At 40.3% G+C, this 13,366-nt stretch overlaps 2 protein-coding genes across 7 annotated transcripts in view; both read right to left on the bottom strand.

Moving 5' to 3' along the window:
- LOC135213034 (lysine-specific demethylase 8-like) overlaps positions 1-13,366 on the bottom strand; it is a 292,898-nt gene that overhangs the window by 66,351 nt on the left and 213,181 nt on the right. The window lies entirely within an intron of this gene.
- Positions 269-6,142, bottom strand: LOC135213039 (ceramide synthase 6-like). Its single transcript, XM_064246864.1, has 2 exons — positions 5,652-6,142; positions 269-3,482 (listed from the first exon to the last, which is right to left on the bottom strand). The coding sequence occupies exons 1-2, from the start codon at positions 5,667-5,669 to the stop codon at positions 2,379-2,381; spliced, it is 1,122 nt and encodes a 373-aa protein (XP_064102934.1). The 5' UTR covers positions 5,670-6,142; the 3' UTR covers positions 269-2,378.

Below are 13,366 nucleotides of genomic sequence, written 5' to 3'. Positions count from 1 at the left end.
TCATTATCTGGGCTTGCAAAGCACTCTGTGAGTATGGACGTCTCATGCAGTTTCGTTTATTATATTTTAATAAAATCTTTTTAATTTAAAAAGTATAATAATTATATATCTACCTTTCCAAAAAAACCTCACACCAATATTTTTGAAGGCAACGCAATGATTCGTCTTTCTTTTAAAATAAAATCTGAAATGTTTCTGCTCTGCTATGACTGTTAACATCACCCACAAGTCACAAATAATCTCACCGAACTAAAAATAAAAATTCATATTTTCCCTTCGTTTTCTTTTTTATTTTGTATTATTGTTCAAAGAATCTCAATTCGCATGTTTTTCTCCAAAATATTTGTTGTGATTTGAGATTTGTTCTAATCCCATAGACCAGCAGTGAAATTGTCACTATGTTAGACGTATTTTCGGAAAAGGTAAATCACGGCGATGCACAGTATCCCGAATTGCCGAATAATGCTCTAATGACTGCGTGCCAATGAGAAAAAAAGCAAAATATATAACCTATAGAATATTCTATACACATTACGAAGCGTTATACAAGATCATTTACTTGAGAAAGGATAAACTCTTCAAAGCTTATTTGTGCTCACATCTTCACTTGACTGTAATTCAGAGGATAATGAGAGAGAGAGAGAGAGAGAGAGAGAGAGAGAGAGAGAGAGAGAGAGAGAGAGAGAGAATAAAATCGTGAATACGTTGGGTCGTCCGGCCACTTGACGAAACACTCAGAAGGGCATTACTTTCCAAAGAAATTATTTCGCGACGCTGACTACAATACACAGTTACCCAGAAGAGGAATTATTCTTATCACTACAACGTAACAGCAGTGGGAAACGAGCACTGCTTGCTGTACAGTTATAACAACTGATTAGCAACCATTCTTTGCATTAGGTTACAATGTTTGCAATCTGCAGTACTTTCTGCAAGGTAACCTGAACTAGACATCGTTCGTAACTCATTCATGTTTGTCTTCTATCACTGTGGATCCCAATTCCTACCACTGAAAACGGTCCTCTTCTCTCAATTATCCCATATCCTACGAAGCCCACAGACCCAAAATTCTTCTCTTTTTTCCGAGAATGATTATTGGGCTGGTTTTCTTTTATAGCAACAAAGAACTGATTTCAAGCAAATGAAAAAATTAATCGTGACTTTGGGTAGCATTTTATGAAGTCATTTTCCCAGAAATTCATCAAATACCATTATCATCTTCTAAATCTTTTTTGGGGATTATCGATAACTAAATCTACAGATTAAGTGGGAATGAATAAGGAATGTTTTTCTTGTCACAAATATGAAATATTTTTGGTTAATTAGCAAAGTCTGGCAGTGGTAATTAGATCATGACCCAGCCTTCTTGTAGGAAAGTCTAATGTCTTACAAAGAGGATATTTAGTTAGATACTGTGAACTACTACTATTACATGGCAGTCACTGACAATTTGTCACAAGTGTTCCATTGTTGTACTAATAACCTATGGCGTTTGGATTAATAAAGTTATTAATGAGATGCAATTAGCCTAAGATCATTCAATTCATCAAAACATGCAACCTCGACTGTCTACATCTTCAAGCCATGCAAAACTATTGAGCAAGAGTAAGGGTCACCTACTTAATTGAAATATAATTTTCCGTAGGTGGTAAATCCATTAAAATGACACATTGCTATGGAATCTTCGTAAGTAACAGATGACTGTCTGTTGTAAAATATGGCTACTGTTTCACGTAGGTCGTCAGTAAGAGTACTCAACTCCATGTACTTTCTCAACCCAGAAAAGACAACTTAAAAGTCTTCACCCACTCTAACATGAAAACAGTGCCAGAATACTACCTGATGAATCTTTTTTTTTTTTCTTTTTTTGGATACACACAACCAGAAAAATTTCAGCACAGTCATCCAACTTTCTTTTTCCTAAGGATTTGTTGCTGCTAAAGTTAGTTCGATTCTTTGACCAGTATCTGGAATGTCACTAACACCACCTGTTAAGCGCTGCATATCAACTAGATTGTAACATCCAGTTGTATTACTTCAACTAGTTTTCAAACATGAGATTTTTAAAATTCATTCCTTAACAACTGGTGTTTTCTGTGAAAAAATAAACAATCTATTTCGAACAAATGACCCAGTGACTGAGTGGAGTACAAGAGGATTAAATTTGTACATTTACAAGGTATACTATAACACTTCTACAACAGTGCTTCATTGCTTGCAAGTCCTTAATAATGTTGAGATCTGAGATCACTGGAAAGATCACTAGTCACAGAGGTAGGAACACGAACTATCAGTATCAATGCCTGAGCTATCATGTAATAAACTTTTGACTTCACAAATTGACTAAATACAGAATACCCTCTTATGCTACAGCACCATCAATGTATTTTTTTGCCATTTCTCATTTCTATCTCAACTTCTGAATATTCTTCACCAGATGACCTTAAGTCTTCTAATCTACCTGCTCTTACTTTACGGTAAATAATGCCTAGAATCAGCCCAGTCCATAACAAATTAAGGGCTAAGAGTCCAGTCAATAACCCTAAAAATATATAAGCTGATGGCATGAACATATAGGTCGTGGCTTCAAAGAAGGCACTATGCATGATCCAGAAGGGGTAGATGACACAACGGGTCAAGACCCACAATGCCAGGAAGACTAAAAACAAGATGTCAGTGCCAGACTCTACACCGGCGTGTTTGCACATTTTAGCTGCTAGCAGAGGGATGTCGGCACACTCATGGACAACAAGCACTAGACTTCCAACCCGAACAAAATTGCAGGTCCAAGAGAACATCATCAGAAGGATGGTGAACAAATGGTGCAACACCATTGGAACTGTGTCATTGAGCTTGCGTCCTGGTCTTGGCAGATGCATGAATGTTGTGGACCAGAAGTATGCCAAGCACAACATATAATACCACCATATGTCGTTGTCAATGTTGTGGTGGGGATAGTTCGCCCAGCAGAGCGTTATATTCCAAAGCCAGGGCTTGACCTTCATGATGGAAATTCCATAGAGACAGAAGCAGGAGTGGCACACGAGGTCGTAGGCGCAGTCCATGAATTTGTCGTATTTGCTCAGACGGAAGGAGGCGTGGCGACGCCGGAGCCATCTCTCCACCTGACGCTCGGACATGTTCAACGAGCTGGACGTTGCCTCCAGGACATCCTTCGAGGGGGCTATTCTGAACCTTCGGAACACTTCCTCCAACGTTTTGTTTTCGGGAGGTGGCTGACGTTGCTTGATTCCCACAACCTGCGCTAAGGGCGCGATGAATATTGGCTCTAAGATGAAGGCGCGGAGGAAGATGTACACGGCACTCAGAGCAATAGGGTACACCAAGACGTCCGCGAACTCGGGATACTGGAAGTCTTCGGTCGAGCGGAGGTCATCCCAGGTGAGTCCCAATGGCAACCAGAAATCCGGGTGCCAAAACCTGGCACTTAGAGACTGCCACCACCACCACCACTGCCCTTCCTGTAAAAATAATCAGAATTAGATCCAGGGACAAAGTTTACCACCTTTAAAGCTATGATAAGTTCATTTACTACAGTAGATTCCCATCAACGGTGCACCCGATGTCTAGGCCAGTCCCTTACGACGCTCTTGATTGGCTGTTGATAAGCCAATCACAGGGCTGGAAACTCTCAGTCTCTTGAGAGAGTTCATATAGGTAGGACATGTGTTCCACTTCTCCTGAGGGATTCGTCTTTCAGGAGAGGTGGATCATACATCCTGTCTATGTGAACTCTCTCAAGAGACTGAGAGTTTCCAGCCCTGTGACTGGCTTATCAACAGCCAATCAGGAGCGTCGTAAGAAACTGGCCTTGACATCAGATGCACGGTTCATATGAATCTACTATAGATACGGAGGGCATATTAGCTGCTACGCGCACACAAACGCACCTGACTTAGCCAAGGGAACAACAAAAGCTACAAACTTGAATCCCAACAAGTCAGAACAGAAACTTGTCACAGTAAACTGAATCACTCATCCGTTTGCTTTTCCTCTCAGTCAATAATTCCAGTTTTTGCTAAACATTTATCAGGTTAAAGTGCTCGTCAACATCTACGGGGACATTGTTCTCGGTAGTCTATTAATCTGAATAATGTAACCTCTGATATCTAGAAAATATAACTACGGTTTCCCCTTTAAAAGAAAGAGAAGAAACTGTATTCCATTGATATTCTTCCCGTTAGACACAAGTAACATCAAGGTAAGTTTGGAATTTGTCCTGACAAAAGTTTGATGAAGCAAAAGTAGAATACATTTTATGACAAATACCGAGTTGGCGTCTATCTGACCTCTAAAGATGAACATCGACTCGTTATTTTTCATAGAATCGATTCGGCTTTTGTGAATTAAACATCAAGTGGCAAACTGAATTTGATGTTACTTGTGGCTAAAGAGGTTAATTCAGTTAAAATTCAACTTCCCTCCCAATTAGAAAGTAATATCGGGGTTTAGACGATTGAGAGAGAGAGAGAGAGAGAGAGAGAGAGAGAGAGAGAGAGAGAGAGAGAGAGGCATATAAATTTATCATACATAATCGCATATTACTGTAGTATATGCTATCTGAAAGAGGTCATATAACGACTGCCATAAGGATGTTAATATCAATAACGAAAGAAGGAACATTAGACTGACTGACCAATCTTGACTTTTCGCAAAGAGCAGAAGAGGCCATATCAAATTTCAGCATTTATAAAAACCATCAGTTAAGTTGAACTCAAGATAATTTCTAGAACGCGATAAAAATCAAAAGGATTCACTGGATACAAGCCCAGCGCAATTTTCATCTAAGGCCAGGAAGCCAGGACATTAAAATCGTGAGGACCATTTAACCTGCACTCTATTATATTATATTATTATAATATTATATTAGGCAACGCTACGGAGGCTGTTTTTCAAACTTGAACCTCACGCGAATCACACAAAGAGCGTTTGAAATACAAGGGCCAATATTCGACCATCACTCACCTATTTCTAATATTTATTAAATAACAACAATTCCATTGATTAAATCCAATTTATGCTACAGGTGACGAGTCAAAATCATTCGTGGGGAAACGTCCATTTATCTATATTTCTCTGTTAAAATAAAAATAAAAAAAAGGAAAGAAATGAAAGAATTCATTCGACCCATACGCAACCTTTTCACATACACTCCCCAGCTACACTTTGGACACTAAAACACTTCCTTATATTGATTTTTTTTAATTACAATTATCTTCGTTATCACAGTTATTCTCACTCCAGCTGAGGTGGAACGTCTAGGTAGACATTCGTTATAGAACTATGACCGAAACTGATGAATGGATCGTCAATTGCCATACAGAGCGAAGTGCCGATGTTGGAAAGCAAACTCATCAACATTCACTCCCGAGAGAAAGCACAGACAAATCAAAGGACAAGACAGACAGCGCACACACAATGAAGAGGCCAGCGTTGAGCATCTCATTAAAACCAGGCCGGTCTTTAGAAAGCACAAGTTTGCGGGACTCTCAGGAGGTATAGGACTGCAATATGTCAGGACACAGTCCACAGTAAGAATGGTAATTAACTGCAGACACTCGATAATGATTATAACAGTAATAATAAACTGAAAATTATGTTGCCAACTTGATTCAAAATTGCCCTCTCACCTCCGCAGTGCAATTCATGTTCTCTCAACTGCCTCGAGATGAAGGAGGAAGAATCTGGCCAGATTTCAGTCAAGTCCCCAGAAACACTCATAGAATGACGGCACTCGAGCAACGGTCCCAAAAGTTAAGGACGAGAGAAATTGGGAGACGAAATGACAGCGAATGAAATGAAAGCAATCCGAACAGCGCGCTCACGAACGACACACTGAAAAGGGTTCCTCTTCTTATCGGCCTCCAACTGCCCCGGCCACTGATCGCAACATTTATTGTTTCAGTTTAGACCGAGGAGGAGGAGGAGGAGGAGGAACAGCCTGCAATTGCCGCTTGTTACCTTTCCTCCTCGACCACCAGGCCCTCACTGGAGAAGTAGCCACAAAGCCAAGGATTAGCTGAAACGGCGGCTACACTGCACACGAGCTAGCCAGAAAAAAGTCGATAAATGGCGCGAGGTCGGCTACAAACTCGGTATACTGCTCATCGCGACTTGAGTGGGACAATGGGGCCAGATAAGATAGAAAGCAAGCAAGATAAACCGAACAAAAACTGACAAATAACAATAAGATTTTTTCCCTCGAATAACAAAGAGATATCGCTGTGGGACTAAACAGGAAAGCAGAGTTGCAACCTTCACTTTCCATAGCCTCGTTGAAGAAACAATAAATGGTATTACAAAATGAGACATTATCATCAACAAATTGAGTGACACCTACCAATACCATTACAGAAAATGCAGAAATGGCCACGACTTCGACCCCAGAAAGTGGAATAGAAAGGGAAAAAATGGCGGGGAGCTGCATAACTTTTTGTAGACCTGAGAAACTTCCACGATGTTCTGCAGCTGCCCGCCCCCCCTGCCCCCCGTAACCTCTGCTCCCACAAACACGTGGCGCATGAAGGGAAAACTCAGCTCATACAAATATCTAACGGGAAAACCAGGGCGGTAAATAAACGAAAATAACTTCGGAGAAAGTATCACCGAGAGGAATAGAGCCATTCCATCGAAAACACTGATATGAAAAGGACGGTCATGCTCAGAGAACGGAGAACGAAAGCAAATAAACCGTTCCTTCACAAAAGGGATAAAATACGACTGATGAAGAGACCTCAACCAATTCTTGCATAATCACAAGGAGAATGTTGCTACAATTACGGCATCGAACTCCAGTACAACCTTCATTTATCATCATCATCGTCATCACCGACAAACAAACAAATGGCATAAAACGGAGCGGCGATTAAATTATGAATGAAATATCATTAAGAGTTCATTCGTAATTAGAGGCTTCATTATCCTTGGAACGCTGAAAAGCAACCCATCATTATGTTTTCGTGCTTATAACTAATGAAAGGCGCCGCCAATAAGCCAAAGCTATGTGATCAATAGCCAACAGTTTCATTCGTAAATAATCTAAACAGAAGGAATGACCTCTGCGTTCAGGGGGCGTCATTTGGGGGGGGGGGGGGGGGGGCAGGCAACTGCCCCTCAAGACTCAAGTTGCCCCCCAAACCTCAACTTGGGTCCCCTCATCCCAAAAGCCCCAAGAAGTAACAGAATGTTACTTCATAAAAATATATGAAATTTCTCGAAATATGACGTTTCTTGATCCTTGTCTGTGTACTATAAGCTATAGTAGATTCACATCAACCGTGCTTTTGATGTCTAGGCCAGTCTCATATAACGCTCCTCATTGGCTGTTGATAAGCCAATCACAGGGCTGGAAACTCTCAGTCTCTCGAGAGGGCTTGCATGGGCAGGATGATGTTCCATCTCTCCTGAGGGATCCGTCTTTCAAAAGTAAACCTCAGGAGAGGTGGAACACACATCCTGACTATGTGAACTCTCGAGAGAAACTGGGAGTTTCCAGCCGTGTGATTGGGTTATCAACAGCCAATCAGGAGCGTCGTAAGGGACGGGCCTAGACATCAAATGCGCGGTTGACGTGAATCTACTATACCAGTCTTTACCCCGCCCCCCCTCACCCCCCCCCAAAAAAAAAAAAAAAAAAATCAGAAATGACGCCCCTGCTTCTCATATCGTAAACAATCCAACTAGAAGGAATGAGCTGCGCACCTCGTGACGTCACTCTCCCCGTCAACCAGGGCAATGAACAACACGGGCAAAAAGGTAAACAGGAAACCGATGAAGCAATCAAGAAGGCTGACCTTCGGTTCGACAGGAGGTTGAATAAAACATTCTCCATTTCATGCTGGCCAACGACGGTCGATATAATCTTTCACGCACGGCCGGGGGATGATTTATCGTCCAAGCTCTGTCCATCCAGTTATCTATCCATTGGTCATCCGTCTATATATATATGTATTCAGAAGGTGGCTGTCTAGGCACCCTGTGGTTACCCATACGCCTCTCTAACCTTTTCCCGTCTATACATACTGTGTAGCGTCTTAGGTGTACATCAGGACCATACAAGACTTGAATATATATTTTGTTCCTTCTGTCTTCTGGGCCTTCCACAAAATACTGATCTTCAACTATACACCGCACCCGTTATGAGCTTCGCAATAATAAGGTAAAATTACACCGTTAAACAAATTACACCACTCATAAATTATTCCTAACATAATTCAAGAAACGCTGGACTGGATTCCATTTTAATTTCAAATGCTGTGTTGCATTACTTTCTAAGAGTTGTTACTGTGGGTTTTCGTGCTCAGTACACGTGGGGCCGGATTTCTAGTAACATGCAAGTTTAAATGTATATGTTCAGATTCTTCAATTCCTACCTAAAGAGAGGGTACTACGGACTCAGAATGATTCTAATGGATCTCAGACCCTTTACTTCCAGAAAGAAAGAGAGAGAGAGAGAGAGAGAGAGAGAGAGAGAGAGAGAGAGAGAGAGAGAGAGAGAGAGAGCCACTCATCACACCCTTTAATAAATTGTCATCAGGTCGTCATCAGTTGCTTGAAATGAATCCAGAATGATTTGCATTTGTTCAAACCTGGCAAAAGAAGAGTCGAGAGAACAGCAGCCCCTTCTCGCATGTCAATGTCCAGACCAATTATATGAACAAGTTGTACAACAGATGATGCACTGGTTTCGCAAATCGCAGCCAGTCATGCAATTGGCAAAGGAATCGACTCTCCTTCAACTGCGGGATTCTGCGGTACGTCATCTCCGTCGCGACGGTCTTTGGTTTTATTTCCTTTTTGTTTGACTTTCACATCTAAGTCCCACTTATTCTTCGGCAAACGAGCATTAGCTTCAGAGCAACATTCTTCCTTGCATTCGTATCCTAATTGCATCTAAACTCGGACAACAGCAGTCCTCTCTTCTAGGAGACATGATTGGAGACACGATTTTCTCCCGACAAATGAAAAGGAATTTCCTGCTCATTAACATTTCCATAGTGAAAGGAGGAGAGAGAGGACGCCTCGCTTAGCCAACGTTTCCTTTGAGCCGAATCTGCACAATTGATTTTAGGGTCAATGATCTGTGGCGTCGCTTACACTGCACGAGCAGAGAGAGAGAGAGAGGAGAGAGAGAGAGAGAGAGAGAGATCAACAAGTCAGTGATATTCACGAGGGCATGTTATGGTCAAGAGCAGTGAAAATTCAAATTGCCTTTTATTCACTGGTAGAAGGCGCAACTGTAGGAATATTTTCCTTTTACTATGAGGAACATCGAGGCATAGAGGCATGAAAGTGAGGAAGGAAAGAGAAAAGCAGCTCAGCCGCAGCGAAATGAAATATTAAGTGCATCGGAAAACAAATCAGTCTGCTGGGAGTTCGTCTATATTCCTGAGGTGAACATCATTCGGACTGGGAGAGAGAGAGAGAAAAAAAAAAAACTTCAGCTGACCTATACAACACGTGTGGGAATATGATGTTTGGCTTGAAAGGAAAACTTCTCACATTGAAGATACATCATCTGTACGGAAAAAAAAGTTTTTTTTTGGTGTGAGTGTGTGTGTTTGTGTGCGTCTCCATTCATTACACGCTACGAAACATTGCTGCATCTGTAATTATAGCGCAACTGGCGTAGAGCGGCAGGAGATGGCGAGAGAGAAGAGAATTTATACATTTTCGGGGTTTATTTAGTGTCGGTTCATCTTTGACGACAAGAAGGACCAAAAATTCTCATCTGAATTTAGGGAATGAGTAGTTCCTCGTTGGACGAGTGGTTCTCGCGCTCGGCTACCAATCCGGTGGCCCGAAGTTCGATTCTCTGCTCGGCCAACGCGGAATCAGAGGATTTTATTTCTGGCGATAGAGATTCATTTCTCGACATAATGTGGCTCGGATCTCACAGTAAGCTGTAGGTCCCGTTGCTAGGTGACTAATTGGTTCCTAGCCACGTAAAAATATCTAATCCTTCGGGCCAGCCCTAAGAGAGCTGTTAATAAGCTCAGTGGTCTGGTAAAACTAAGATATATTCAACTTAGAGAATGAGTCACCGCGCATTTTGGCCCCTACGTAATAATCTCTTGATTCTGTGCGTGGCGACATTTGATCCCGTTACTAAAAGAACTAAAATGACTAATATCTAAGGGCCTTTGAGATGACGCATTCTTTGTAGGTCACAACAAATCAATAGTCCCACTAAAAAAGAAAAAAAAATCTCCAACATAAAAGCTCGTGTTTCTTAACATTCCTTTAAATTGCACATCATTGAGATCACTGAGGATTTCAGTGAAAATAATCAGTTTGACATTCATTTTGCAAAAAAAAAAAAAAAAAAAAAAAAAAAAAAATACTCATTTCACTTCGATATTCGTTTAATCTTCCAGTCCAAAAAACGCTTTCTTCAAGCAACCTTCTTCTGATATAATCGAGTTTTTTAATTCTACGATTATCTTGATGCGAGTCATATGTTTAAAATTAGCTGGGCGACTGGGCACCTCTACTTAAAAACCACAAACTACGAGTAATTAGGCATAATTCTGGTATTCATTCACCAGTACCTCTCCCCAAATTTAGATATCTTTGGTCTCTTAACATAACGTGTCACAGTCAGTCATTGCCATCGATTTATGCTAAATTACTTTGCCTAGGACCCTGTTTCCATTCTAAATCATCTGATTCTGAACAGTGCGTCTTGCTTCTAAAACAATTTCTTGCTATAAAATCCGGGAATCTAAGAATTGAAAACTGCCTCTTCTAAGAAAACTTCCAATCGATCTTTCTCTGAAATCAATACTGGCGGCATCTGCCGTCTCACTCGAAGACATTGACAAAAAGTTGCCACTGTAACTCTTGGGGTAAAAGCTTTTTTCAAAAAGGGATCTGGGCATTTTTCGGTCATTTTTATCGGTCTTTTCGGGATCGAGAATCAACCTCATTGAGCGAACTGGACTTTGGAATGTCACCTTGAAAGAGATTTGATCTTCACAGGAAAATTCTTCTCATAAAATAATTGGGGAATTAATGTCCACTTTCTCTGAAAATATAGTATCAAAGACTTCCACGCTCTACAAAGATCAGGTATCAACAATATATTCTAAAACCTAATAAAGATTAAAAAATTGGAACTTTTTTTCCATACAACACATAACTGCAGTACGAGGGCAACTCTAAAACTAAATATCCTTTTTTTCCAGTAAATTTGGGTCAATTAAAAAAAATAGATTTAGCACTTTAAATAAGCTTTACACGGACCTACCTGAAGGCTCTAGCCTTTCCTTAAAAAATCAACATGGATATTTCTTTTTCTCTCAAATGAAAATTTAACCTTGAAATATCACCGAGACCGTAAGTCCTGGACACCTGGTGGCCACTTTGCTGAAACCGGATCCATTAACCCTTTAGAGAGAGAGCACAACTTTCGCACCGATAGCCAGACTGCCATTATCAAGTCCCCAGTGTCCTACCCTTTTTGCATTGTAACGAATATCATGAATCACCTCAGTTCACAAAAGCTTTTTTTTTTCCAGCTGCAGGTGGCGTTATCGTATTGATAGTGTTCCGAATGACAGGTTACGTGTGGCTGTAGTTAAAGCAACGTCATCGATTCCACACGACATTCGAGTTATCAAGAAAAGAAAGAATAAACGAAAACGTTACAATTGCTTCTCGTCATTTGTAAGACGTCCCACTTCTGTCATAAGTATGAGGTATGAGGTACAGTACTTGAAGGAGAACATGAGAGGGGCTCTTGAGTTCACTGCAGCATTATTAGAAAAAATAATAAATAAATATGTACAAAATATATATATATATATATATATATATATATATATATATATTATATATATATATATATATATATATAATGTAAAATAGTCTTATCCTAATGTCATTTGCGGTACCATCCGTCTGCCAGCATTTGAGGGGCTCAAAATATATACTTCAAATAATTCATCTAGTCTCCATAACAAACGGTTCAGACGGGACTGTGCAATCTACTAATATATTGACAAAGAAAATAACTCTCAATTACATCAGTACATTCATTATGAAACTTGACATTTCTTTCCCTAGAATGAATGGGATGAGATGACATAAACAATAAAATACAAATTGAGGTACGATCTAGATCTAGGAAAAAAAACACATAAATGATATACTCACCAAGTAACATTAAGTTGGCCATGCATAATCTTCCACCTCCTCGTGAAGAGTAAGAGTCCTCGTGCTACCTTCAGGAAGTTGTTGAGGTGTGCTGCTGTTGAGGTATGACCAAAGGTCCTGTTCTCTCTCTCTCTCTCTCCCCTTCTCTCCCTCTGCCCTCAAGGAAGGAGCGAAGGACCCTGATTCTCAAGTCTAAAATCGAGGATACATTCAAGGAAAAGCAAGCAAGTGGCAAAGAAAAAAAACAAAATGAAGAGGTCGAGGCGTTCGGGTCATCCGCGTTAAAATCACAGGTGGAGACTCTTTTATTTATTTATCAATTTATTTTGTTGGTGACGGGACGGTCAAATATGTTCTTCAGCTTCCTGCTGAGAGGACTGACCCTCCACGCCGTCGATCAAAATAAACAAAGATACATATTAAAAACAACTCTTTTAAAACAAAGTAAAATCATGGCTTTGATAGGTGTTACTGGACGAATTGCATAACGTAGAAATGTGAGACCTAGAACTATAATAATACTAAAAAATTCTATATAAAATAAATCCAGCACCACTTCATCGCTGATTCGACTTAGCAGACTGCTCGAGAATACACAAAGGAAGGCGAAGCTTGAGGGAACACTGGCCAACTCATTCACTGTCATTTCTAAAACTACTTGTAGGTGTTCAAAGGTAAATAGGAGTTGAAACAGGTCTTCTGAAACATCAACACGCAAAGAGAAGTATTAAATCTCTTCATAAATGACAAATACAACTCAATAATAATAGTCATATTAGTAGCAATAATAACTGTAATAATGTTCTCCACATGCAGAGGAGTGGTTGAATCATTTGCGGGTTTTAGAGAATCTTTGAGGGATCCCTTTTTCACACTGACTGAAAATAAGACGGAAATCATCAACAGAAGCAAGTCGTGGTATCCATATCGTCCTCAAAATGGAAACTTACAACCAGAAAAGGAACATTTTTTTTAGTCATACTGAACATCCCTTCAACTAAAGTACAATACACTACTGTAGAAAGAGAACGATCCTACTGGATCCTGCTTTTGTTAAGTTAGCTATGTATATGTATATGTGCGTGTGGCTATGTGTGACCATAAAGAATGAGAGAGAGAGAGAGAGAGAGAGAGGAGAGAGAGAGAGAGAAAGGGGGTTCTATTCGGTGCATTGCATACCATTCTATTC

This window comes from Macrobrachium nipponense, chromosome 42 (assembly GCF_015104395.2).
Source record: "Macrobrachium nipponense isolate FS-2020 chromosome 42, ASM1510439v2, whole genome shotgun sequence".
Lineage (NCBI taxonomy): Eukaryota > Metazoa > Arthropoda > Malacostraca > Decapoda > Palaemonidae > Macrobrachium > Macrobrachium nipponense.
The sequence above is the reverse complement of the archived record's forward strand: the minus strand, read 5'-3'. Positions and strand labels throughout refer to the sequence as shown.